General features: G+C 35.8%; 1 protein-coding gene across 1 annotated transcript; it reads right to left on the bottom strand.

The window, feature by feature from the left end:
* Positions 1–74: 74 nt before the first annotated feature.
* LOC147405869 (WPP domain-interacting tail-anchored protein 1-like) lies at positions 75–27,254 on the bottom strand. The gene is made up of 5 exons (XM_086433748.1): positions 27,099–27,254; positions 14,667–15,266; positions 12,813–14,032; positions 10,260–10,454; positions 75–422 (listed from the first exon to the last, which is right to left on the bottom strand). Exons 2-5 carry the CDS (start codon positions 15,235–15,237, stop codon positions 207–209), a joined length of 2,202 nt encoding a protein of 733 aa, XP_086289874.1. The 5' UTR covers positions 15,238–15,266; positions 27,099–27,254; the 3' UTR covers positions 75–206.
* Between the last annotated feature and the right edge of the window lie 603 nt (positions 27,255–27,857).

The following is a 27,857-nucleotide window of genomic DNA, read 5'->3' as shown; positions in this document are numbered from 1 at the left end:
GCTCGCTCAGCACTTGAATGAAATGTTAAGGGCAGGAACCCAAGGAGTTAATTTTTATGTGTAGAATTTAAAGGGAAAAGGAAACCAGAGGGGAAAATATTATTTGTAATAGTGGTATTTATAGACATTGTAACTCACATAACTGGGTCTATGTGAAATGCAAAGAAACCCTGATGTCAGATGATGAGAAAATCTTTCCCAAAACATCAAAATGGACACCTTTCTTGTTGAAACAGATAAACGGCTAACACCGAAATCAATAAGATGAGAATTGCAAGGACAAAATACTTTGAATTCGGCTGTCCTGCATCTATTGACCCCGTCTCAAGGTTGGATTCCCCAACAGCAGCAGCATCTTCCACATAAATGCTAGGTTCCACTTCAATCTCACACACAGGTGCATCTTTTGCTGACTTGTTCATCTGAACACAAAACACAATTGGAGCAAATAATGTTTAATTCATGAAAACTGTGAGATTTTCAACACAACTCAAAGATAAATGAAACAAAAATGCACGAAAAAGTTGTCTTTTCTACAGTTGGAGTAAATTTTTGTCATGTTTGAAGAAATTTTATGACTTGAGCTTTTCCCAGAAAACAATCCAGATTTGGTAAATTTCCTTGTGGAGACCACAGCCAAAGAATGTCTCCCTGGTTCCTCAATTAATTGTCCCTTTCTACAAACATCACTAACTCCCAAAAACTAAAGGTCAATATCATTAGACAAGACAGCTAATGAGTGATAAACATATTGCTTGAGGATTAGACTTGAAGGATGAGTTATCTTTGAAATGCAGATATCATTTTGCTTGGGTTCAGGCATTTTGTTCTTGAACTTCACATTGCAAGTCGATGTCAACCTCTAATATAAGTCATGTTATGGAATGATATAAAACATATAGCAAGATTTGTGTAGCCAATCCAACTAGTTAGGGATAAGATTATGACTGATAATTTCATCGATAGTGACAAATGTCACAAAATTGTGAACAATGATATGCTGATTTGTATCCTTAAATTAAGAATGGATCTTAGGCAAGATTATAACATAACTATACCGAAGTCGTAACTGACGTTCAAATATGTTGTCTCGCACAAGTGGGTGCTGCATTATCGGCAATTGAAAATTCCAAACATGCATGTGTGCACTTTAAATGGAGTGGATAGTTCTTTTTCATGTTCTAGTTCTGGAGAATTTAGGGTTGCTTTTCTATTGGAGTAAACTAGATCAGGATTTTAAGGGGGTGTTTTTTGAGGAGTTTGTCTTTAAATGGGAGGCTTTATGTTCACATTAATGTTGTAATTTTCCGCCTTTGTATTTTGGCTGGTTATCTCTACCGCCGATTTTTTATTCAATAAAATTTTTACCTATCAAAATAAAAATAAAAAATGCATGTGTTTGTCTTCATATATGTATATATATATATATAATATATATATATATATAATATATATATATATATATTTTGATAACCATTGTCTTGATTGAGTGAGTGAAATTCACTAATGATGAGCTACTTTGATAAGGAAAGATTTATTATGAGGTCACAAAACCACCCCCAAATAATTACAAATCTCTTCCCATCTACGCAAAAGATCTTTAAATAATAATCCTACTCATAAAATATATAACCTGCTATACTTGTGATGATCTCAGGCGTTCTTTCCCCTCAAATACTCTAATGTTTATTTCCTTCCAAATGCCACAACATGTGGCAAATGGCACCTAGCTCCAAAGAATTCCTTTTAAAAGAAAAGGCTAGAGTCTGCCAATTTTCGAAATGGAATGGGACGGATCTAGGGAAGTACCAAGAAGTACGGAATAGGGATAAAACGTGCACCCAAATTTCATGAACGAACACTAAAAATTAACATGAGTGGTGTACCCCTAGCAACAATTCTATCAGAAGCTGGGATCTTACTCAAGGCAGTAACCCCAAAGAATATGATTCTTTGGAAGGAAACACAAGCCCTCAAATAGTAATAACTGGAAAGTCTGGTGAAGAGATAAGGAGTATGGAATTGCAAAAAGACATAACTGAAAAGCAAGCATCTCAATTGCAAGCCCATTCTCTCCAACCCTCCTCTGAAGGAGGAACAAAAATGAGATAGATTTGATTAGTAAGGTCAATAACTTGAATCTGGAAATCATTAAAGTTCCTTCTAAATCCCTAGACCTTTTTTCTCCAATTTGAACCATAAAATTGTGCACCGGCATACTCCTTTTTAGAAGACATTGAGTATAGGGTAGGATACTGCATTTGAAGGGAATTTTCACTAACCACGATCCTCCCAAAAGTGAACTTTATCCCCTCCAATCTTGAAAGTTGACTGCTTTTGATATTCTAGAAGAATTTTAATGCCTTTTTTACATGCTACATGGTTCTGACCCCTCCACTCTCCCAATCGTTGGGGCGCACCCCATATATTTCCAAGAACACTGTTCTACATGAACTGTTTGCTCTCCTCCAAACCTCAAAAACCATTTCTGCAAGAGGGAAATATTCGGATGCTTTTAACTTCTGGAACCCAACACCACCTTCCTTAGGATTAAGAACAAGTTTCCACTTCACCAAGTGTAACTTGCAATTATCATCCTTACCATTCCACAAAAATTCTTTAAATAATTTATCTAACCACATCTCGACATACATCAGCATGGAGAAGAGACAAAAGTAAATAGGAATACTGGAAAGACTGCTTTTGGTCAGAGTCCCCTCTAGAAGATGTCAAGCTCTCTAGGATAGCCACCTAGTTTCAACTCTCTCAAGAACAGAATCCCAAAAGCTAAAACTCCTACATGCAACCCCGGGGTGAAGCCCTAGATAAGATGTCTGAAATTGAACCACTTGATACCCAAACATTCCATTATTCTCTCAAGATTACTAACTTGCCCAAGTCCAATTTTTTTGCTTTTACACATTAATTTTAAAGTAGATGAGTTCATATACCAGTATAGAAGACCACCAAAAACCTTCCTTTCTCAATCGAAGAATCAAAGAAGACTAATGTTTCATCCACAAATTGCTGATGAGAAACCATAGGACCACCTCTCTTAACCTCAAACCCAAACAGACCGCCTAGACATGAGCCTTTTGAAAGTCTTGATGATCGAGAAAACAGAAAAAAGGGGTAATGGGTCACTTTGTCTGAGTCCTCTAAAACTCTAAAAGTATCTTGCAAGAGTTCCAATTGAGAAGAAAAAAAAGTGATGATATGCGCTTCATGATCCAATTAAATCACTTCGGCCCAAATTCCATGGGATCCAATAAATACCTCAAAAAGGCCCAATTGACGTAATAACAAAAAAACAACATTTTTTTTAAAAGTCCCGTTAAAACAAGATAAGAAAAAAAACATTTTTTCTTTTCTTTTTAATGTTCTAAACACTCATAGAAATTATTTTTAAAATTTTTTTTAAAGGTCTGGTTAATTTTCGTGGCCTCATGGCTGTTCGTAATTTGGTTCATAAGGGTTGTTTAATGTAGGATTTGATGACAATGTATTCCTGTTATGGTTTTTAATTTTTTTAATATTGTTATTTACTCAAAAGATATGTTGATAACTAGACTTTTCTTAGCATCATAACATGTATAATTATGTGGAATTTTTTTTTTCTGAAAAAATGTGTGGAAACCTACTGTCAGACGTAGATGTATTTTTTCTCAAAACTATAGTGAAAACATAGAATAAATGTCTAATGTATTATATATATGGTTGGGATCAGTAGACACATGAAAAGGGAACTCATACGTTCACTCACAATCTTGACCGTGTACATGTAAAATCGAAGGGTGAGGATAAAAAAAGTATCCTTAAATTTAGCACGAATCTCAAAGATAAGTCCTGACAGTTGGATTTAGTATTTACACAGTTGGGATTGTGTGAACATATTGTACACACCCCAATTTGGATGGGGCCCTCTTGAAAAGCCCCAAAAAAATGTTTTACGATCAAAAGGGCCCAATGTTTAAAAATACCACATTTTGCTCTAATAAAATGACCCAGGGCCTTTATTTGGTTCATGGGCTCACAAACAACTCACTTTTAGTTTCTAAGTCCATCATTCCTAAAACACTTTTAAACCATAACCCCACTTTCAAATCCTATATAAACCTAACCCCAATCCTTAGCTAATTTGAATCCCTTAGCCATTTTTCAACCTAAATCATAGTCAATCAAATCTTTAACCAAATTCTAACCTAACTTTTAACTCAATCCCAATTCTAAACATTTGTCAAAACTATCCTCAACACCACACCACCCAATCGAAGTCCATTGACCAAGGTCAAGATCCAATACCACATCAAAGGCTCATTCTCACAAAAAGGGCATGTGTCACCACCACATTCACCCTCTCAAATCTATCCTACCAAACATCATCATCAAAAATTACACACACCACTCTCCCACCATACCCTATGTCATAACATAACCTCATGATTTTCTCAAAAAACCTATCACAAGTAACTTCCATACTCCTTCTCCTTAATCAACTCACCTAATCCACACCTCCATACTCATTTGCCACATGTTATCACCACACCCAATCTCTCAAAATCAAACCACCTAACCTCTTACATTAATCATTCTCTCAACCACACCTCTTAACTGAACCACCACTCAACTTAGGGTATGGGTTGTCAAACCAATTCATTTAGATTTTATCCATGAGTATGGGTTAAATGAGATCCATTTCCCCTTTAACCACATTTACCTCTCTCTATTCTCAAATTTCAAGCATTCTAAGTCAAAATCCAATGTCTTTCTCCCATATCTTTGACCCTTTTGACCCCAAAAACTATCTTAAACCTCTATAAAAAAAAACTTTTCTCCCAATGAAAAACTCATGTTTGAACTTCTTCCAAGCCTCAAAATCTATCTTCCTCATTCTCACAATCTCTCTACAACTCCCAATCTCAAATCCTTACACTAATCCTTCTTTCTCTCTGTCTCAAATCTCTACACTTTTACCCTTCTAACTCTCAATCTAAAGCATTCACACTATCAATCTTTCAATCCCATAAAAATTCAAAATAAAAAAAAACTTTCATTTAATATTAAAAAGACATCAAGAAGAGAAGAACAAGTATGCAATTATTTCCCCCTCCCTCTTCTATCTTTCCCTTTTCTTCTTTAATTTTTCTTAGAAAAACCTTTAAGATATAATGAACACCCTCCCCTACTCCCGGTAAATTGAACTTCGGTTCAGTCGAAGTATAGTGGTTGAAGCCATTTAAAAAAAATATATATATTATTTTAAATCACACACTTTGTGCATCCACCACTAAAATCATTATGAAGCTAAAGGTAATTGGGCCCTCCTCATTGTATAAGAGTGGGTCCATAACCATCAAGGCCTGCACTTTTCAAAAATGTGTTCTTAAGGCAAGGCATGAGTAAGGTTTATCTCTTTCAATGAAGTAACCCTCATGATCTAAGCCAACATTAAATCCCCTTACGTCTAAAGGTACAAAACCGTTTTTTTCTCGGATTTTCTTTTCTTTTCAATTTTCCTAAAAATGAACATATCTCAAGGTTACCATCTAAGGTGGAAAAAGTAGGGTGCCTAACACCTCTCTTACTTTCTAAACGGACCCCTTACCTAGATCTTAGGTACACCAATGCCATATCCTTACGAGAGTCACTACAATACAAAATCAAAATTTTAAAAATCAATTTTTTGGTGACCATTCACATCCATTTCCTAAAAAGAATGGTGGCAACTCCAATCCTCGTAGTGTTGATATCTCGAACTCGAAAATCGCAGCTACTACTGGTGACTCCACTGTAACTAAGCAATTTTCGCATTCGAAATATCGACACTATGTGGATTGGAGTCACCACCATTCTTTTTTAGGAAATGGGTGTGAATGGCCACTTGAAAATTGATATTTAGAAATTTGATTTTTGTATTGTAGTGACTTTCGTACGAATATGACATCAATATACCTAGATCTAGATAAAGAGTCCAATTAGATTGCGAGGACGATGTTAAACACCTCACTCTCTCCACCTTGGGTGGTTACCTTAAAATATAGCCATTTTTAGAAAATAAAATAAAAGAGAAAAATATGATTTGTATCCTTTCTTGCAAGGGATGTTGATGGGGGCCTCCTTATTGAAAAAGGGATCCTTATCGAAAAAGGGATCCTTATCCATGTCTTGCCTAAGTCACAAATTTTGGAAAAACATAGGTTATTATGGTTATGGGCCCATTTTATGTAAAAAAAGGCCCGATACCTTTAGCCTTGAAAACCAATTTTTGTGGTGGGTGCAAATGTATGTAAGAGTAAATAAATCAAAGTTTTCTTTTTGAAAAGGACTTCAACCCCGACCCTTTCAACCGAGCCGAAGCCCAATCTACCAGGGTGTTCTAAACCAAAATTAAAGAGGAAAGGGGAAAGGTAGAAGAGGGAGGAGGGAATAATTACACTTGTCTTTAATCCTACCTTCCTCTTGCCTTTCTTCCCTTTTTGATCTTTTCTTTTTAATCTTCAAAAGAAAGTTTCCTGCTGAGTCTTCGAGATTGACGGATTTAAGTTAAGAGTTGAAGGAATTTTTAGTGTAGGGATTCTGATCGAGAGAAAGTGATGGTTTTAGACTTGGAGAGGTGGAGAGAGACAAGGGAAAGGGAGAGAGTTTTAGATAGAGTGAGAAAAAGAGATTTTGAGGCTAGAAAAAGGAAGTTCAAGCATGGATTTTTGGTAGAGATATGGGTTTTTATAGAGGACTTTTAGAGGTAGGATGGTCAAAAATAGAAGGTAGAAGATAATGACATGGGATTTTGGAAGATTTTGGTTGGGATTTGAGGTTAGTGGAGGGTAAAAGTGGTTAATGGGATGAATGAATCTTTTTGACCCATGTCAAGTGATTTGTCCGAGTGGAGTCGCCAATTGTAGCTATGTGATTGTCAAGTTCAAAATATTGACACTACGTGAATTGGATTCGCCACCATACTTTTTTAGGAAATGGGTGTGAATGGTAACCCGGAAATTGATTTTTAGAAATTCGATTTGTATTGTAATGACTCTCATAACATATGGCATAGGTCTACCTAAGATTTAGGTGAGGGATCTGTTTAGAAAGTAAGGAAGGTGTTAGGCACCCTACTTTCTCCACCTTAGGTGGTAACCTTGAGACATGGTCATTTTTAGGAAAATTGATAAGAAAAGAAAATTCAAAAAAACGATGGTTTTGTACCCTTAAATGTAAGAGGATTTAATGTTAGCTTAGATCATAAGGGTAACCTCATTGAGAGAGATGAACCCTACTCATGTCTTACCTTGAAAAGTGTAGGCCTTGATGGTTATGGGCCTACTCTCATAGAATGAGGAGGGCCAATTACTTTTAACCTCAAAACAATTTTAGTGGTGGGCGCAAAACAGTATGTGAATTAAAATGGCTTCAACCCCTACACTTACGACCCAATCAAAGTCCAATCTACCAGGAATAGGAGAGGGTATTCATTACATCCTAAGGGCTCTTCAAAGAAAAATTAAAGAAGAAAGGGGAAAGATAGAAGAAGAAGAGGGAAATAATTGCACACTTGTCCTTAACCCTACCTAGTTCTTTTCTTCTTGATGTTTTTTTAATCTTAAATGAAGGCTTTTTTTATCTTAAATTTTTATGGGATTGAAAGATTGATGGTGTAAATGTTTTAGACTAAGAGTTAGAAGAGTAAAAGTGTAAACTTGAGATAGAGAGAGAATGATTAGTGTAGGGATTTGAGATTGGGAAGTGAGGGGGTTGTAGAGAGATTTTGAGAATGAGAGAGATAGAAATTGAGGCTTGAAAGAAGAGGTTCAAGCATGAATTTTTGAATGGGGTTTTTTTTTATTTAGAAGTTTAGGATAACTTTTGGGGTCAAGATAGAAGGTAGGGGAGAAAGACATGAAATTTGGGCATAAAATACTTAGAATTTGAGGTTAGGAAGGGGTAAATGAGTCTCATTTAACCCATAATCATGGATAAGATCCAAATGAGTTGGTATGACAACCCATACCTTGAGTTGAGTGGTAGTTACGATATGAGGTGTGATCATTTAGTTGAGAGAATGATTAACGTAAAAGGTAAGGTGATTTGATTTTGGGAGATTGAGTGTGGTGATGACATATAGGAAATGAGTATAGAGGTGAGGGTTAGGTGAGTTGATTAAGAAGAAGGGGTATGGAGGTTGCTTGTGATAGATTTTTTGAGAAAATCACGAAGTTATGTTATGACATGGGCTAGTGAGGGAGTGGTGTGTGTAGCTTTTGATGATGAGATTTAATATAATAGATTTGAGAGGGTGAATGTGGTGGTAACACATGCCCATTTTGTGAGAATGAGTTGTTGATGTGACATTCGACCTTAACCTTTGTCAATGGACCTTGATTGGGTGGTGTGGGGTAGGAGATAGCTTTAACCAATGTTTAGAATTAAGATTATACTTAAAGTTAAACTAAAATTTGATTAAAGATTTGATTGGATTTGATTTGAAAATAGTTAAGGGATTAGAATTGGCTAAGGATTGACAATAGGATTTAGATTAGGCTTATGTAGGATTTAAGAGAAGGATTATGGTTTAAAAGTGATTTAGGAATGACAGGCTTAGAAGTCGGTGTAATGAGAAACTAAAAGTGTTTTGTTTGTGAGCCCATAGACCAAAAAAAGGTCTTGGGTCATTTTATTAGAACGAAAGGTGACATTTTCAAGCATTGGGCCCTTTTGATCGTAAAACACTTTTTATGGGCCTTTTTCGATAGGGGTTCTTGCAAATTGGGGTGTCTATACATATGAGTTCACTTTCATGAGTCTATATATCCCAACCCACATATAAATAACCTTTTAATAACTTCTAATAAATATTTTTTTATTTTATTGTTTTTTCCCTTTCTTCCAAAGTTTCCCCTCTTACATTTTAAACCCATGTTCCGACTCAGTGACTATGATTGCAGGAATATTAGTTCTTTGTCTAGTGTTGAGTTGTGATGAGCGCACCATCAAGGATTTGACGAGCCTTGGTGAAGACTCCCTGTCCTAGAACCACCAAGGGATGAGATATTAAAGCATTCATTTGAAAAATGGATCATATTTTTATATTTAGCTAATTTCCTCCAGGTACAGTCAATAGACTAGTTGTTAAGGGGTGTGTGTCTACTAGGGTCACCTGGGAATTTTTATTATGTTCATAACCATCTGCTAATGGAAAAAATACGTTCTGGAAATAATTTTTGTTAATGTAAATATCTTTATCACTCATTAGCACAGTAAGGAAAATCTCTCTGAGCTAGTGTGACCATAGTCACAAAAAACTCCATTGTTTTTTAACAGAAGTCTCGTTTAAAATGCATTTCGACTTGGTGGCCATGATTGTGACTGAAAGATTGTTATGTTTGGGTCTCTTGTGTATGTTTCTGTTGAACTCCAATGAACTATAGATGAATAAGTATCAAACTAGGGTAACCACCTACCCTTTAGCTTACAACAACATTAAGAGGACATGTATCATTTGGAAAAGTCTCTACCTAGGTTCCCTTGTATCAAACATGTTATCATTAACACATTTGGTGCTCACCCCATATACAAAACTTTATATTAAATTTACATTGCCTCATTTTCAAACTACTGAAAGTTGGTTGCTCTAAACCTTAGATGTCAAAAATCAAAGCAACTTGGCTACAATCAAATCTTTCAAAGTGCTTAAAAAGCTGAAGCGGCACGCTTCTCCATGGCTCTGAGCACTAAGCAAGCATTAGCTGATCAAGAAAACATTTCACACAAAAATGCATAGCACAAAACAATTGCAAATGCCAAGAAAGATCATGTCACCAAGCTATGCCCATGAAAAGAACAATTGCCAACAAAATCCTTAAAAATTCACCACTTTGAATCAAACAAACAACACATTGCCATAAGACCAATATATTTTGAACTAGTCATTCCATGTTTTTAAAATATATATTTGTTTTATTTTAGCACCACTCCTGGGGTAATTAGTTATCAAATGTTATACTTGTGTGCTTGAGTAGTTGCCATCATTCATTGGTCATTACATCCAGTATGTCTTGACGTCTATATCATCATAGGGTATTTTGTATCAGATCGATTGCTTAGGGCACCAGGGAGACTGCCAAAGCATGAGACCCCTATCTTAATCAAACATATTCAGAAAATTTTGGTCATAAAAAAAGTAGACAATCATGTCATTATTTTCAATCTCTAAGTCACCAATCAATATAAGGAAGCACCTATGACATCGAAAAAAATGCACCTACCTGGAAAATGGTGGCAGAAGACACAATTACTTCTTCTTCAGGTGCTTTTGTACCGGTAGTAGTAGCACAATCATCCTTAGGAAATAGTTCTTTGTCACTTTCATTGTTATTGAAGTCCACATCTACAGTGGCATCTTTTTTTGTTTTCCATAACTTCTCCACCAAAACTTTGTTCTCTTTTGTCAATGAAGATATCTGCACATGAAGACACTTCATATTTTAGTAGATAATCCATATTTTAGTAGGAAGAAGATAAATTAGTTCATGAAAGACCCAGGGAGAATATTTAATGAGAAAAAAAAGGGTCAAGGAATTCAGCTGTAATGTTCTTGATATTCCATTGGGAGCTCTTGTCAACCTACCTTCTTTTGATGGATTAATAAAATTATATCTATCTAAAAGAAAGTTAACTTAGTCTGATTAAAGAGTATCCTCTCCAGTTTACCCATTTATTATCTTTCTCGATTTCCTATTCCTATGCCATGATTACGCAGAGTGATAAATCGATCAGACCTCAAAGGCTTTTTGTTGGATGATATGGAGAATAGTCGCAAGTTTCATCTTGTACAATGGAAAGGAGTGTCTCTTTGAAAAGCAGATGACTTTGGCATTAGGAACTCTAAGGACATGAACATGGCCTTGCGGGGAAATGAATTTGGAGCCATGACGAGGAAAAAGAAAGTGAGGAGCATTGCCATTCATAGTAAGTTTGAATCTAGCAATAATGGTTGATTCTCTAGTGCCTGAAGGACTCCTAATGGTTGTGAAGTTCTATTTTTATGTTTATCTGTTTTTATTTATTCTATTTTATTTCTGATAAGTGCTATGGTCATGGAGTTTAGAGAGGAATTTCCAATCTTCGAGGCTTATTCAATAATAAGATTCATTACATCCTGGGGATGGGATCTTCTATTCGGTTTTGGGAAGCTATTGGAGTGGTGAATTGACATTAAGCTCAGATTCTTTCATTTATGTGATCACTAACTGCAAAGGGGTTATGATAAGTCAATGTAACTATACAGAGCACGATATTTTTTCTTGGAATGAGGAATTTGAATGATTGAAATATAATACACGGCCTCCCTTCTGGAAAGAATCAAATGTGGCTCTAATCGAATTCTTTAATGATTCGATGGGAGGGGTTCGGACTTGAAGCTCAGATGGGAGATTTTCAGTCAACTCATTTTATAGACATCTCACTAGATCAGACCGTTGACTCGATCCCGCCTAATAAGAAGATCCCTCTAACTTCTTAACAATTTACATATAGTACATTATTACTTGCTTTATAAATGTGTCCTAACATGAACAATAGGATACAAAGAAAAGTGTTTTCCAACATATGGAAATTGTATAAACATGTTAAGGTATTATGTTTGTGGGGTTTAGTGTCTTGACACATTTATCATCACTAAGTTGCTTTCTTGTAACACTTTAACTAACAGGTCAGAAGTTTAAGTGATGGTATTACGTAGCGGAAGCATGTGAATCAATAGATCCAATAGGTAAACAAGCAATAGCTTGAAAGAAAATAAAGCTAAAAAGTAATTAAGAGAAAAAAGATAATTGAATTGATCTGTTTGGAATTGATTGAATTTTGTTCTTGAAGCTCCTTATATAGATAACTTCATCATTACAACTTAGAAATTTTCTAAAATACTAAAAAGTAACCTTCTAATCCATCTATAACATATTATTAACTTTCTAATCCTATTAGAACTCAATTTTGACACCTAAAAGCACTTCTAATTATTGCCTAAAAAGAATTTAGAAAAAAAAAATAGAAACCTAAAAACAAATTAGAAACTAGATAAAATAGAAATTTTCGAAAGTAACTATGATATAGAAATCTTACTAGAATTAGAAAATAGAAATCCTACTAGAAAATAGAAATAAATCCTACTAGAATAAGAAACTACTTAAGACTCTCTAACTAAAATTGTAGATGTCCTACATCATGGTACTTCCACTCATCAGCACACTTCATGTCATTGACACACATGTCTTTGTTAAACAGGTTAACACAAGTATATTTCAAGGAATTTTAAAGAACACTCAAAACTCAAAGGTCCCTATGGTCTATCTCCAGTCTGTTTGTTCTGCTTTGACCATATATTGAAATACATACCATGAGCAGAGCTAATGAATTATTCAAGGCAGCAGAATGACAAGTCTAATAAAGCGATGGCTGTTGAAGTTGTAGGCAAAACAACACAAGAACACCCAAAGGATCTTTTTATTTTTTATTTTATTTTATTTATCATTTTAACCTTCTGTTGATCAGAAATGTGTGTGTGTGTGTGTGGGGGGGGGGGGGGGGGGGGGGGGGAGAAGAGTAAATGAGAATGTTGAAACTATGTGAGATTTTCACCGAGAATGCAAGACAAAACTTCAATGCTTAGCTTAACTATTTAGCTGATTAATTAGAAATTTTAAGGCTTTTGCATTTATCTTCAATTTTTATTGTGGAATGTTAATAGGAAAAAAAGGCACGGAAATTCATGAAAATGGAGAACTCATGTGGAATTTTAAAAGTAATTGAAGGGTTATGACCTGCTTCTGCAGTCGCTCTCGTTCCAATGCTAGTTGCAGCATCAAATCTGTAATTATTTTAGTCCTAGTACTGATTTCCTTTGCAGTTGCCATTTTTGCATCATCGGCTTGATGCAAAGATGTCTCTAAACATTCCATTCTACCCCTCAAAAAGCTCAATTCTTCATTAAGTTCCAAATTAGTTTCAGATATCAAAGCACACTTCACTTCGGCACTCTCAGCTCTACTTTCAGCTTTAGATACTTTCAACTTCAGATCCTCAATTAAATTTTCCATGTCTTCAATTGCAGAATACAACATGTTCTGCTGCTCCTGACTTGCCTCAGAAGACGCCTTCGCATGTTGTAACTGAATATCTGATTCCCTCAATTGTTTCTCGAGCAAATTCACCTTCTCTTTGCTATCAACACTACCTTTAAGAAAACCCAACTCCTCACTGAGCTCCACGTTAGCAACTGTTAAAGAAGAACACTTGGATTCTGCACTCTCTGCCCTACTTTCTGCTTTTAAAGTATTTTCTTTTAGATCCAAGATTACGTTTTTCATGTCAACGAGTTCAGAAGTTAACATATTATTCTTCTCCTGACTTTCTTCCATGAAGTCTTTTGCGTTTTGCAGCTGAGCCTCAGATTCGATCAGCTGCTCCTCAAGTGAATTTACCTTTTCTCTTAAGGTGAAGGCCTCAGAAGTAGAAAGAATACATTTATCTTCGGCTTCCTTCAGTTTGGCTTTTAAAGTGTCTATCTGCACTAGAAGGAAATTGTCCAGTTCTGACCTGCTAGTTTCAAGCCCTTGTAAGGCACTTTCTCTTGTTTTCATATGTTCCATGGTGTCTTGAAGCTTAGATTTCATCAATCCTTCTCGTTGAATCGAACCATTCAGATTGAACTGAGCAATCTGGAGACGCCCCATTAGTTCTTTTGAAGCTCCAAGCAATACTTCAGCAGCATTTTCTGCCGCAAACAATCTCGCCCAAACATCCTCTGCTGCTTCGTCCATGCAGAAAACTTCTTGTTCCGAGGAGTCTAACTTCTGTTTCAGTTCTTCCTCATAGAGTCTTGAATCTGATAGCTTCTTTTCCAAATCTAGCTCTCTAGCCAAAGATTTCTCCAGCATTCTTAGAATATGTCTTTGTTGTTCGACTGTATGCATTTTGAACTTTGCATTCGTGTATGAAAATTGACCATTTTCTGAAACGTCTGCATCCTTGCTGCTATTCCCTGTCATCAAATATGCATCAGAGAGGTAAATCAGAATATTAAAACTTTCCCTATTTATCACTAGTTTTTTTTTTTTTGATAAGTTTAAGTTTTATTGATGTGAAAAAACGGGATAGAGGTGACCCCTAAGAGCAACTCCAACGCACTAGGACTTGGGCATCCCCTCCCAACTGCAATTTTGCAGAGCTAGAGGGCTTTGAAGGGACTCCAATGCACTCTGCATCTGGCTCTATTTCTCAATATTTTGGAGAGAAACTTTTTTGATAGGCAAAAGATGAGTGAGATTCTCTCTATCTCTACCTTTGGGAGGTAAATAAAGATGACCATTGGCTCTAGGTTTATGGAAAGCCATTTTAGATAGCACCGTTGGAGTGTATGGCCCTTGAATATCTAAAATGGCTCTCTATAATGAAACACCTAGTGATTATGGAGGGTCCCACTGGAGTTGCTCTAAGAGTACAAGAAATTTATCAAAAGAGAGAAAAAGAAGAAGAAAAAACCACCCCGTAGTCCGCCTCCAAAATACAGATATTCTCCCACCTTACAACAAAATCCTCAAAAAAGGTCCCCTTAAATTCTTTAAATACCTTCCCCCAGAAATACAATAAACTCAAAGAGAAGCTTTATAACTTACAATTTTCTTGCCCAGCAAAAGCTAGTAAGGTCCTCTGAAACTTCATAGATTGCATCCTTATCTCCGCTACCTGATCTTGTGACTGCTTCAAAGATTCTTCAGAGTCGTGCAATTTCTCCTCCATTTCGATAAAATATTCTGTCAAGTGTTCGCATGAAGATATCTTCTGACGGACATCCAAAATCTCTGGTCGGAGAGAAGCCATGATCTTCTCCAGCTCCGTTACTTCTGATTCCAAAATTCCAGACAAGAAATCAAATTCCAACCCCTTTTCAACAGAGTCAGCAGAGATATCTTCGTTCTCTACTGCCAAATTTTCATAATCACTTTCTCTGGCTGCGACATGCATCACAAGTATGTCCAAGTTTAACAGCTTCTCGGACAAATATGCTAAATCGAGTTCTACTCTGGTTAGGATTTCTCCAGCACTTCCTACTTCCCTCATCCCCTCTCCATTAGACGAACCCATTTCATTTAAGCAACTACCATCGGATTCTGCATTTGGATCACCATTGTTAATATTTTCAGCAGCCATAGTCACATTGACAACAGCATCTTCATCTGTAGCCATGGTTCAAGTTGTTTTGCTTGCCTGGAAACCTGAAAAGAACAAGTCTTAGAATCTTTACGATTATTTAACAGTTCAATCAATGAGAAAGTAACATAAGGAACTCCAAAAGAAGATAGATGAAATTGAAAACGAGCAAATTGTATTTAATAGATTAGAAGAATTGGTTGGGCATCATTTTGATCAATTTTTTTGTTTCCTTTGCAAAGCTAGGTGAAACTACAAATCATCTCTGCATTTATTGTGATTTCACTCACGGTTTCGTCCCATAGTATCTACTTGTTTAGTTGGTATTTTCCAAGCTTTATCTCTTCTCTCTTTCATGGTTGGAAGAACATGGACCTAAGTTATAATCAAAGGACCTTGTCCCATTTGCAAGTGTATTGGGGTATTTGGAAGGAAAGGTATTGTTGGGCCTGTGAGGGAGTGAAGCACTTCCTTCAAGATGTTATATTCTCCATTTTCAGGTCTTTTATTTTATTGGTGTAAGCTCTCTGAGGAGTTCAAAGAACTTTTATCAAAGATTTTATCTTATATGGGAATCGGTTGTAAGTTTGTTTCAGGTGGTTGGGTTTTGTCCTATTCTCTTTTACCCTTTTGTTTGTAGAAAGATCTCTTGACCTCCTCATCTTTGTCTATTGGTTCAAGTTTATTTGCTCCAGCTATGGATGAAGTAACTGCCCATATCCAAGAGCAGGTACCTTGGTGAATGTTATTTGTTGATGTAGTATAGCTGATGAAACTAGAGAGGGAGTCAACATAAAACTAGAATTATGGAGAGAGTCTGAGAGCTTTAGAATAAGTAGAACCAAGGTAACATTCACCTTTAGAATATGTATAGTGTAAGTTTAGTGTTGACACCTAGGAGAAAGAATATTCAGTAAAACTTGACGGTCTAGAAATACACCAAAGTGACCACTTTCATATCTCGGGTCTATTATAAATAAGCCTACTGAATCATATATAGATGGTTAAAGTGGAGGTGCACTTCAAGAGTGTCATGTGACAATTGTATGATCAAATCAAAAAGAAAATTTGATAAGATGACAGTAGACCAGTTGTGCTCTTTGGGGTCAAGAAGTATCATGTTAAAAAATCGAGCATAGCAGAGATGTGGTTGTCGAGAAGGATGAGTGGAACGATTAGGAAGAAATTAGAAATGAACTCATTCAAAAAAATGGAGTAGCTCTAATTAAACAATAAACTAAGAGAAAGTCGGCGGGGATGGTTTGGGCATATTCAATGAAGTCAATCATAACCCTAATTAGAAGAAATATTTAAGTTGAAGGTCCTAAAAGAGCGAGAGAAAGACCAAAAAGAAAGAAGAGATGATGATAATGGTAGAATACCTTTTTTCTTGCTAGAGCGCCACCATATTGGAAGATGTTTGATGCAACTCTAGCTTGAACTATAGAGATTTAGAAAACTTGTTGGAGACCAAAAAATGATGTGGATCTAAATGGCCAACGTTTAAAGAAAGTGTATGCTTTGGTCATTTTTGCAAGAAGAAGGGATTATTATAGTAATTGTTAGGGGAAGGTGCCACCTTGATAAGTTGGTGAAGTCAATAAATGTTGATACCACAAATTGGGTTCAAGACCCACCTTCACCAACTAATAACTAACAACAAATACACTTGCCTATCAAAAAAAATAAAAAATTGGGGAGTCATTTTGGGATTTCTACATGTATGGGGCCACTTTGACATTATAAAAAAAAAACATGTTAAGACTAGAACTGTGGAGAGGGAGGTTGGAATCCAAGTGATTTAGATTATGTAGAATCAAGATCGCGTATGTGGAGTGTAAATTTAGTATTGACACCCAAGAAGAAGAATGCCTAGTAAAAATTGATGGTCTAGAAATATCCCAAAGACTACTTTCATCATCTTGGATTTATCATATATTAGAATCAAGAGATTAAGGAAGATGTTAGCCATAGGATCATAATCGGGTGGTTAAAGTGGAGGTGTGCTTCTAGAGTGAGATTTGATTGACGCATACCAATCAAATCAAAAAGAATTTTTTTAAAAGACCACAATAAGAACAGTATGCTTTATGGAGCTGAATGTTCAACGATCAAGAAGCATCATGTTAATATACTGGTTGTCGCAAATATGAGGATGTTGAGTGAGAAGACTAAGAAAAATAAAATAAAAATGAAGGCATTTGAAATAATGTAGGAATAGCTTCAGTAGGCGAAAAAATTAGAGAAAGTTGACTGAGATGGTTTGACATGGTTCAACAAAAGTCGATAATAGACCCAAATAAAAAAATATTCAAGTTGAAGGTCAAAAGAATAAGAGGAAGACCCAAAAGAATTTGGATTGAGATAGGGAAGGTAGATATGAGCACACTTCAAGTAAGAGAAAACATGTCCTTGGATAGCATGGAATGGAGAACAAGATTTCTTAAGCCACCCTAAATGCCTCCATCCAAACAGTATTCAGAATGGACGATGATGTTAAGATTAGGATTTCTTCAAGGCATCCAATACCCAAGATTAAGTTTCATGTATTTAAGCCTCTTATGTGGAAAGTTAAACCAATTTTCATAAAGATTTTGTCCATCATAAGTTGAGGTCAATGTTTCAAATTTCCAACCCATCATCAGCTATCAAGGTTGCAACTTTGATATGTATCAAAAACTAACACTAGTTTAGATATAGTGGAGAACCATCAATGATACCTGGTCATCTATGTTGAAAACCCACCTGAATCTATATTCTTTATATCAATCCTAACATCATTATCATCTTACCTGCCCATGGACTAAGAAAGAAGAGGTTTTGGTTATTCTTATAGGAAAAGGGAATTATTATAAAGGATTAAGATTAATCTGGGATCCAAAGGTGAGACTGCATGCATTTACTTTGTTTTATAGGTCAAAAGCATTTACTAATAACGAAAAAACGGAGGCCACCAAAAGGAGGCACAAGAAACAAAAAACAACTAATCAAACTGTGCAAATGACTGCATGTAGTTACTTATGCGGAGAGAAACAACTTTAAGAAATTTGGAAAATAGAATTTACAAAAAAAAATTATATTTCATCATAGTTGGGGTACAGGTTTCCACTTCCTAACCAGTTATTCAGTGACCAAGGTTATGATCTTGACCCATGTCAAAGAACATCACTCATTTACGTATAGTGGCGACCCTTCACCTATACTTGGTCTTCCATTTTTTTTAATCAGTATTTGGTCAAGTATGTTGAAAAACAACCAAAATTTATATTTTTGATATTGATTCTAGCATCATTGACTTCTTACCTACAGTATTACCTTTGCATTTCTACTTTGAAAGTTTTGTCTTACGGACACTAAGTACTTACCACCTACCAGCACTTGGCCACTCCTCAACATGGCAAGACACTACTATGAATGTACAACATAACATCATATGATGTCATCAAAACGTATATGATTTCAACTTTGTAAACTGGAGTATCTTTTCAGAAAAGAATGTGTAAAGTGAAACAACTTATAAATAGTGTTGAAAAAGGCTTAAGCCTCAAGGCGTAGGCTCCATGCCTTGAGGCTTAAGCCTCAACTGTATGAGGTGTACACCTCAAGGCCTACACCTTGAGGCTATGTGAGGCATAAGCCTCAATTCCTGAGGCAAAACCAAAACTGTGGGTCATTTTTTTGCATTTTTTTGTTTTGTTTTACTTAAATACCCCTCCCAAGGGGCATTCCATTCCGTTTGATAAGTTTGTAATCCAGGGCCATCTCATCCCCTTTTTTAAATAAATTTTAACTTATAAAAAAAATGTTTTATTTACCAAACCCAAATAAATAAAATTGTTATTAGTTTAAGAAACATAAGTTTTCAAGAGAAATCTCAAAATCCCTCTTTCAAACAATATTTTCTCCCTACACAAAGATTTCTTCATAGAACTTCCAATACTCGTCTGATTTGATTCCATCGCCTCTTCTTTCTTGCAAAAATTGTGGGTCAAATAGAAACAACAAATGAAAGATGTACTAGTTTTTTGAGGTATGTGGTTTTATGTGTATTTTCTTTAAGATTTTGCTTCTTTTTTCAAAATATCATATTTCTCTTTTGCTTTTGTGTTTTATTCTTTTCTTTTTTGTTTTATTGGTCCTAATTATAATGGGGGTTGATAGAAATGCCTCAAGGAAGTGGTAAAGAAGTGAATAAAGGTGGGGGTAATAGAAAAGACCCTGCTTGGATGGGGTTGAAGTTGATGGACCAAATTTGGGTTCAAGGAGAAGTTATTTCTATGTAAAATGTCTTTATTATTCTAAAACTGAAACGGGAGGGGTCAAGAGGTTGGAAGGTCAACTTGCGGGTAGTAGAAAATATGTTGCTCTATACCCACGTGTACTCAAAGATGTTAAGAAGGAGATGAAAAACTATTTGTTGAAGGGGCAAGAAAAGAAGATGATGAACCAAAGGCATATTTGGGCCAATGAAGAGGCATATTTTGGTGACCTTAGAGAAGGTGTTGGCTCCACACCTGGTATTGGAAGTAGAAGTGGGGGGAGGATTATTCGCAATTTGGAGTTGCTTCTTCAAGGGGATAAGGGGACCTATGGATAGGTATGTCATTAACGTTGGCAAAGATGGTGGAAATTCATTGCCCCACGTCCAGCAAAATGCTCCTCCAGTTACAAATAAAAAAGAATTGAAAAACCAAGTATATTTGAACATTTGGAGGTTTTTTTTTTTTTTTTTTTTTTGAAAATGCAATTTCTTTCAATCTATGTAGTCATCCATCTTTTGTTAACATGGTACACTCAGTTGGTATTGGTAGTTATGAGAGCAGTTTGAAGCCACCAACTTCACATGTTATATATGGATGTTGAAAGAAGAGGTGAAAATTGTAAAAAAGATGATGGATGAATACAAGAAGACTCGGACACAATCGAGGTTACTATCAAGACGGACAATTGAAAGCACATACGTGGAAGACAATTGACTAACTCCCTCATTAATAATCCAGAAAGGAATGTGTTTTCGAGATCTCTCAATGAATCTAATGCAATTAAAGACACTAATTTGATTTTCCAATTGTTAGATGTAGTGGTTGATGAGGTTGGGGAAGATTTAGTTGTACAAATTGTGACAAATAATGCATCTAACATGAAGGGAGGCCAGGGCAATGTCGATGGAAAAGAGAAAACAATTATATTGGACTCTGTGTGTAGTTCATTGCATATATTTGATACTTGAAGAAATTGGTGAGCTACCTAGACATGCCCTTGCATTAAAGAATGCACGGTAACTAATTTTATTTATGACCATGAATGAGTGCTAGCTTTAATGAGAAGCTACACAAAAAAAGAGATTATTCGACCTACAGTGACTCGATTTGTCACTGCCTACTTAACATTGCTAAGTACAATGCAATGTAAACAACCTCTTGAACCCATATTTGCATCAGAAAAATGGGTAACTAGCTCTTAAGCAAAGAAAAAGAAGGAAAACAAGTGAAAGAATTATTTTTGAAAAACACAAAATTTTGTCTAATATATATATATATATATTTTTTTGCAATAAAGACCATGAAACCCTTAGTAAGTATTTTGAGAAAGCTGGATTTTAAGAGAGAGTCAGCAATGGATTTATATATGGGTCTATGGATGATGCAAAAGAAGAAATTGCAAAGAATTTGGGTGGGAATGAAGACAAGTACAAAACAATATGGGAGATAGTTGATTGGAGGTGGGACTTTTAATTGCCTCGACATCTTCATGTTGTTATGTATTTTTTGAAACCCCAATAGGCCAATACCATTATGAGCCCAACTTTTCTACCCACCATGAAGTCAAATTTAGATTGTATAGTTGTATAGAGAAGTTGATTGCAGATCCAATAAAGAGAGGAGGCTTACTTGCAGATTGATAACTTCACACCTAGGAAAAGCTTATTTGGTCTCAATTAAGCAATATCTAGTAAGATTTTAGAAGAGTTTTTGACTTCTAATTATTTTTTTGTTAATCTATATGTTAAGTTTTTAACATTTCAATAATTTATCATACTTGTCTCTAGTTAATGTGATAGCAAATTGGTGGATTGCTTATGGAGATGCAACACCGACATTAACAAGATTTGCCGTGATAATGTTGAGCCTTACATGCATATCTTCAGGATGTGAAAGAAACTAGACTGCATTTAATCACGTAATTAATTAATTATAAAAATAATTACTATTGATTCATTAAATATTTATTGAGTTACTTTAATTATGTTACTTATGTATTTTCCCCCTCAATAGATGCACACTAAGAAAAGAAATCAATTGAAGCAATCTAGGCTCAACTCCTTAGTATATGTCGTGTACAATAGGAGGTTGAAGTAAAGACAATTGAAATTGAGAGAGAAAACAGATGAAGACCCATTGTTGGTGGAGCAAATCGAGTCGCGTGATGAGTGGCTTTTAGACCATGGTCATGAGTATGGGGATCATGGGGTCGATAAGTATGAGGGTGAGGAAGCCGAGGGCGAAGATGAAGACATTGCAATGGCACCCTCTTCAATTTCAACATCCCAGGCCACGACAACCACTTATAATAAGAAAAGAAAAAGACCAATAAATCAGCGTTATACAACATATGAGAGCAGTTAATTAGTTTAGGCTTCTATGTTGTTCATTTGTTCTTAAATTATATTGTCATACTTAAACACAATTTCAAAGTTTTTTCAACTCTATTTTACAGTAATTGTTGTTATTTTGAATTTGTTTAGATGCCAAAAAGGGCAAAGGCAACGAAACCAACCCATTGCATTTGATAAATGAAGAGGAGTACGAAGAAATAGAGACAGATCCAAAAACTGATAGAGGAATCTAATATCATGATGACTCTATGGAGGACCCTACTAGTGAAGATGACGAAGATAATTTTTAGTTGTTTTATTTCTTCTTTAGTTTATACTTAGGGTCTAAAACTTCATTCCTAGACCTAAACTAGTTGTTTATTTGCTGTTTGATGTTAAGAGAGATGATACATTGTTACTTCCCTACACGTTTATTGTTAATGTTTATTTGATGCTTAATGGTTAATTACTTGTTTTTCTTTTTCTTTTTTATTACTTTATACTTTTTAGGAATTTTTTTTAAATTAATAAAAGCTACTTAAGCCACACCCCAAGAAACCAAAATGCCTAGGGAACTTAAAAACACTGCTTATAAATAATGCAGGGGTATTCAAAAAATATCTTAACGATATCGAATAATTAAGTTAGGCATTGATATACATGGTTTAACTTTTCATAAATTCATCAAGTAGGTTTTCCAATTATCTTTTTAAAACTTCTTTGTAATTTTGCTTCATTAATAAATGTTCATATCTGTCAAAAGTCTACTATGTTCAAATAACCCTAGGGTTGTTCGTGCTTGTGCGACAGCCCCTAGGGATTTCGTGGTGGGGCTGCTTATGTAATGGGGCCGCTTATGTAATGGGGCCCACCTTATAGGAGGAGAGACCGAACCCTAGTACTTTGACTGTGTTCGGCTCTCTCATTGATCTTCCTCTCCTCTATTTCTCCTCTTTTACTTGCTTTAGACTATTTTGGTTGCCTTGGAGCTCTATTTGCACCCAAGGATTTAACCCTTTGAGGAAGTAAAATAGTTTGCCCTTTTTAGATTGTCTTGAATGTCAAGCATTAGCACCGAAAACCGTTTAACAACTTAACATAATCATGCATCATGCCAGTTTGGTGGAGTTGCCTCAACTTTCTTCTGGCGATGAACTCCACATTCTCGGGAAGGAACTGGTTCTTGAGTTCACACTTAAAGTCGTCCCACGAGTTGATGACACACTGACCATTCTCAATCTCGGCATACACTTGGTATCAAAGCGAAAGTTTCTTCTCTCCCAATTTTTTTATTTTATTTTAAAACCTTATTTCTACATTATTAATGCAGTTTTGTGGTGAAAAGAACTTTGATTCGTTATGGTAGTGCAAGACAAACCCTAGACGTGTATCTAGGGTGTGGTTGTGTGCTTGTGGTTGGTTGTAACTGAGTTTTGGGGCTGCATGGTGTTGTTTTCAAACTTTTTAGAAGGTTTAATCTAGGTCAATTTCTTTTGGTCAAAACTAGGTTTTTGATTTACCTAGATTGGTGGAGAGTTTTTTTTTCACCTCCTACCCTTGGCTCCCCTCTTAGGTGTCTTTTACACTGGTTGTTCCTTCCCTCGTTGTGTGTTTGCTCATCTTCATGATTGCTCTAATGGATGAACGAAGTTCTTCAAGCGAAAATTTAGTCAAGCAAATTACTTCGGTAAAGTTGAACATAAATAATTACCATTCTTAGTCCCATGCTATAAATGTGTTCCTACAAGCCAAGGAGAAAGCGAAGTACCTTGTGGAAATCCTCCTCCTAAGGATTCAAAGAACTATAAAGATTGGTGGAATGAATATTCATTAGTTACGACATGGCTTTGGCTAAGCATGAAACCATCTGTGGCATTCAATATCCAATTCCTTGATATTGCAAAGAAGATCTAGAGCTCTCTTGTAGAGATGTACTCTAAAAAGAGTAATGTGACTAGGGTGTTTGAGTTGTTTGAACGCATGTTTACCACCAAACAGGGTCATAAACCCCTAAATGAACATTACAGCAATCTGAAAAGCATGTGGGAAGAATTATTACTCTATCAATCTCTAAGCACTGATTTGGAAGTTCAGCGACGACAACAGGAAGAGTTTCAATTTCCATTGTTGTTGTCCAGTCTTAACTCAGAGTCCAATGTCTTCAAGAATCAGATTTTGACTGTTGAACAACTTCCTACTACAGTAAATGCATATTCTTGCATTCAAAGGGCCTTGCTTAAGCACTCAGCTCCTTCTCTTAAGGAGTCATCTGCTTTAGTCACTAGTGATGGTACTCGTTGGACTCCTCGTAGTGGAGGCGGCGGTACTCGAGATGGTGGCCGTAGTGGTCATGGTGGCCATGGTGGAACCCATGGGGGTCATCGTGGTACTATTTTTTATTATGGTAATGATAGGTCCAAATGGAAATGAAACTATTGTAGTAAGACAAGGAAAACCATGAATTATTATTGGGACAAATGGAGGCATCCTGACTGTGCCCACAATGCATCTGTTCATACGTCTTCCGCATCTGCCACTCAACCATCTGCTTCCAATCCCCTGATTTAACCCTAAGGTTGTTTTTGTTTTGTGCAACATCCCCTAGGGCTTTTGTGGTGGGTTGTTTATGTAATGGGGCCCACCGTATGTTATGTATGTGGGCTCCACATACTTTTTATTGGTTGTTTTTAAATATATAGGAGGAGAGGTCAAGCCCTAGCACCTTGACTATGTTTGGCTCTCTCCCCCTAATCTTCTTTTCCTCCTCCATTTCTTCAATTCTACTTGCTCTAAATTGTTTTGATTTTCTACTATATCTAACAATTTACATATCTTATCATTTTGTCTTCTACTATTATGTTTTTTCGATTTTTACAGGAGTAAAAGGTGCTCCCGTAAGCATGATTTCTAAAAATATTCTTTGGATTGTAGTCATTCAATTTTTATTTTTATCTTTTTAAATGGCTAGTATCATCGTATCCAAACTTTCAAAACATCTATTGGCACCCATGTTTTCCAAAGTTGGGCCTCGATAACATTGCTTACCACCCAAGAATAGAGTATGGTAGGGCACTGCCAACCCCCTAAGCCATTGGAGTAAGGTTATTATCAAAATTTAGACTTTCATATGGCAGAACAAGTGTTCCTTTTGCACAAATGCATGGTCATATACCACGAGATATCAAGTGACTAATTTTATGTATGTGCCTAGAAATTAATTTGGATATGTTTTTTTTATATTTACTGAAATTCAAAACAAGTGAAAACAACCATAAGCTTTAGCACGAAAATGAGGAAATATGATTGGCAAATGAATAAATAAATAAATATACATACGGGTAGCGTTCGCCCTAAAGAGAGCCAAACATTGTGCCAAACAGTTTTTCAATGTATGAGTTAGAAGTTTCAGAATGGGCTGATTTTTTGTGAGGATGATCTCTATGATGAGAAGATCATCCTCACCAAAAATCAGCCCATTCCAAATCTTCTAACCCCATCAAAAGTGGTTTACAAAATCAGACAGTCCACGATTCTTCAACTTGTAAACTAGAGTTAGAAGTTTCGAAATGAGCTGATTTTTGGTGAGGATGATCTCTATGGTTCTGAAACTTCTAACCCCTATTTTGAAAAATGTTTGGCACAATGCTTGGCTCTCTTTAGGGCCTCCAAACGCTTCCCATATATATAAAATTTCATATTTTGTACAGATAACATCTCTCTAGAGATTAGATTGTGATCAAAGGCATCCACGAAAAACCATTTTTTTCATGTCTATGGGATTCACCGACCATCAGCTTGCTTCTTTCAAAGTCAACCATGACAAAAGCTTTTTGGACAACTTTGGACCACTAGAATAGAGTGTACATTCAAAAGTTGAGTGACACTCAAGGCAATGTAATGAATAGAGTACCAGCCAAGACATATTCTAGGGAAGAAAAACGAAAAGAGAAGAAAGGGCTTTGAGTTAAGCTTTAGGAGGAGGACGAATAAAGATCTAAGGCTTGGAGTTTGTCTAGAAATTTTTTAACAAGCCTCTTTTATTCTTTCCATTCAAATTCAATATTCACACAGTGTCATCAAACACAAAACCCTAAATCTCAGCTCCCTTCTTATTCACATCCCCATAACTTCAATTCCCTCTCATCCCAACCATACAAAAACCTAGCTATCGTCCTCTAGAATGATCCCCCCCCCCCCCCAAACAAAAAACCTTGGCCCACCAACAACTTACTTCGACAAAAACATTCCCTTTGCCTAAACCCAATCCCTCTCCAACTCACTTCAAATCCATGATCGACTTCACAACCAAACCCCACAACCTAAAGCTTCAATAGACAAAGTGGTATGGGCGGTGACTATTAGAGACCATATTATACTATTATACATACCTTTCAGACTTCTACTCCTCCAGCTTCAAGGAAACCATATCACTATGGGATTGAACTCATGACCTCCCATTTGGTGAGAATACACTTCAACTGTCTTAGCAAACAAGGTTGTGTGCCAGGTTCATACATTAAATACCTTAACAAGTCATGTCTATCACTACGGATATTTATACTTCCAACATTTATTACACATTTCAGAAAAATGTTGGTCCTACATCTCTTCAAGCACCAATCCAAAATGGCATTTGCACTAGCTCGGTCAATTCTTCAAGTTCACTTAATCAATAACTTACGATTTAGAACTCAAAATGGCTATACTCTTCCAGAACACTAAACCAAAGAACCAATGACCCACATACTATTCGTCACGAATTTCGACCTAATTTCTCATACCAAGACTCTACATTGTCTTTAAAAGAAAAAAAAATTACAATAATGAGGCTACAATTCAGTGTTTGTACAATCTCATATATTTAGGCGAAAATTGAAAGTCTCGGATATATTTATTTGCATGAATCCACGAAACATGTCTCAACCGGCTATAAACGATCTAGAAAAAGTCAACAATTTTCACCACCCAATCCAAGAAAAATCAAAGATGGCTAAAAACGAAATTTTTAACTACATTTTACAAAGATACATACAAAGGCGAATTCTGATAATGTGATCAAGAAGTCAATCATTTTCACAACCCAATTCAACAAAAGTCGAAGATGGCAAGAAACTACTTTATCAATCAGATTTTACGGAGATAGATATACACATTAGAAAGCGAATTCTGATGTTGCGAAAGTGATCAATTAAGAAATGTATCAGATTCATTAAAGATAGATACAAATTTTGGAAATTGAACTCGGATTTACAGAAAATTTTGCAGGAACATATACAAATTAGAGAAATTTGGGGCTTCGTACCTTCGAAAAAATTTCTAGGGTTTGCTCAGCCCCTCAGCTAGGACGAGACCGCTGCCGAAGAGGAGAGAAATGTTCCAGGAAACCTTTGGGAGGAAAACATTGTTGCGGAATGCTGGCCAACACTACGTAGGAACGTGTGGCTGTAACTTTCTTCGAGGAGATGCCACGTCACATGGGAAGAAAATTTATGATCTTATTTAAGAACTGCTATTGGCACCCAAATTTTACTTATTACACCATAATTTAAAATATAGAAAATGAGGTGAATTTCCATTTCGTGACCTGAATATGACGAAATTCCTAATCCGTTACACTGTTCATTTTATTTCCCAAAGTCACTTTTATAATTATAATATACGAATTTGTTAATAAAATCTGAGCGATTTTACCTTATCAACAATCTTACTAATAATTTTATCAACGTCGTTAATTATAAAAATGACGAATTCATTGGAAAAACATATTTTGAGGATTAAAATAATTAGTATACCAAATTCAGAATTTTGACATAAGTTGCGCACATTTTGAGAAATGTCTCAAGAAAGAGAAATTTCTCAAAATATGCATAGCTTTTGTTTGAATATCTATTCCAATAGTGGTTCATATTAATTCCCAAAACATACACGGCTTGTTTTTTTATTATATTTTAATGAATATTGCTGAAGTGGCCTCAGGTTAGAACCTCATATCGCACTTCTTGACGTGAAAGCGTATGGGAACCATAAATGCTTTTCATACAAGTGAAAAAGCATCTATGGT

Source organism: Akebia trifoliata, chromosome 3, assembly GCF_017979445.1.
Source record: "Akebia trifoliata isolate Shusen 1 chromosome 3, ASM1797944v1, whole genome shotgun sequence".
Taxonomy (NCBI): domain Eukaryota; kingdom Viridiplantae; phylum Streptophyta; class Magnoliopsida; order Ranunculales; family Lardizabalaceae; genus Akebia; species Akebia trifoliata.
The sequence above is the reverse complement of the archived record's forward strand: the minus strand, read 5'-3'. Positions and strand labels throughout refer to the sequence as shown.

Excerpts from the sequence above, each read along its gene's own strand:
- LOC147405869 (XM_086433748.1), bottom strand. The coding sequence starts at position 15,237 with ATGGCTACAGATGAAGATGCTGTTGTCAATGTGACTATGGCTGCTGAA. Across the intron at positions 14,033-14,666 it reads TTTTGCTGGGCAAGAAAATT|GGAATAGCAGCAAGGATGCA; the intron begins GTAAGTTATAAA and ends ATTTGATGACAG. Across the intron at positions 10,455-12,812 it reads GAGAGCGACTGCAGAAGCAG|ATATCTTCATTGACAAAAGA; the intron begins GTCATAACCCTT and ends CTTCATGTGCAG.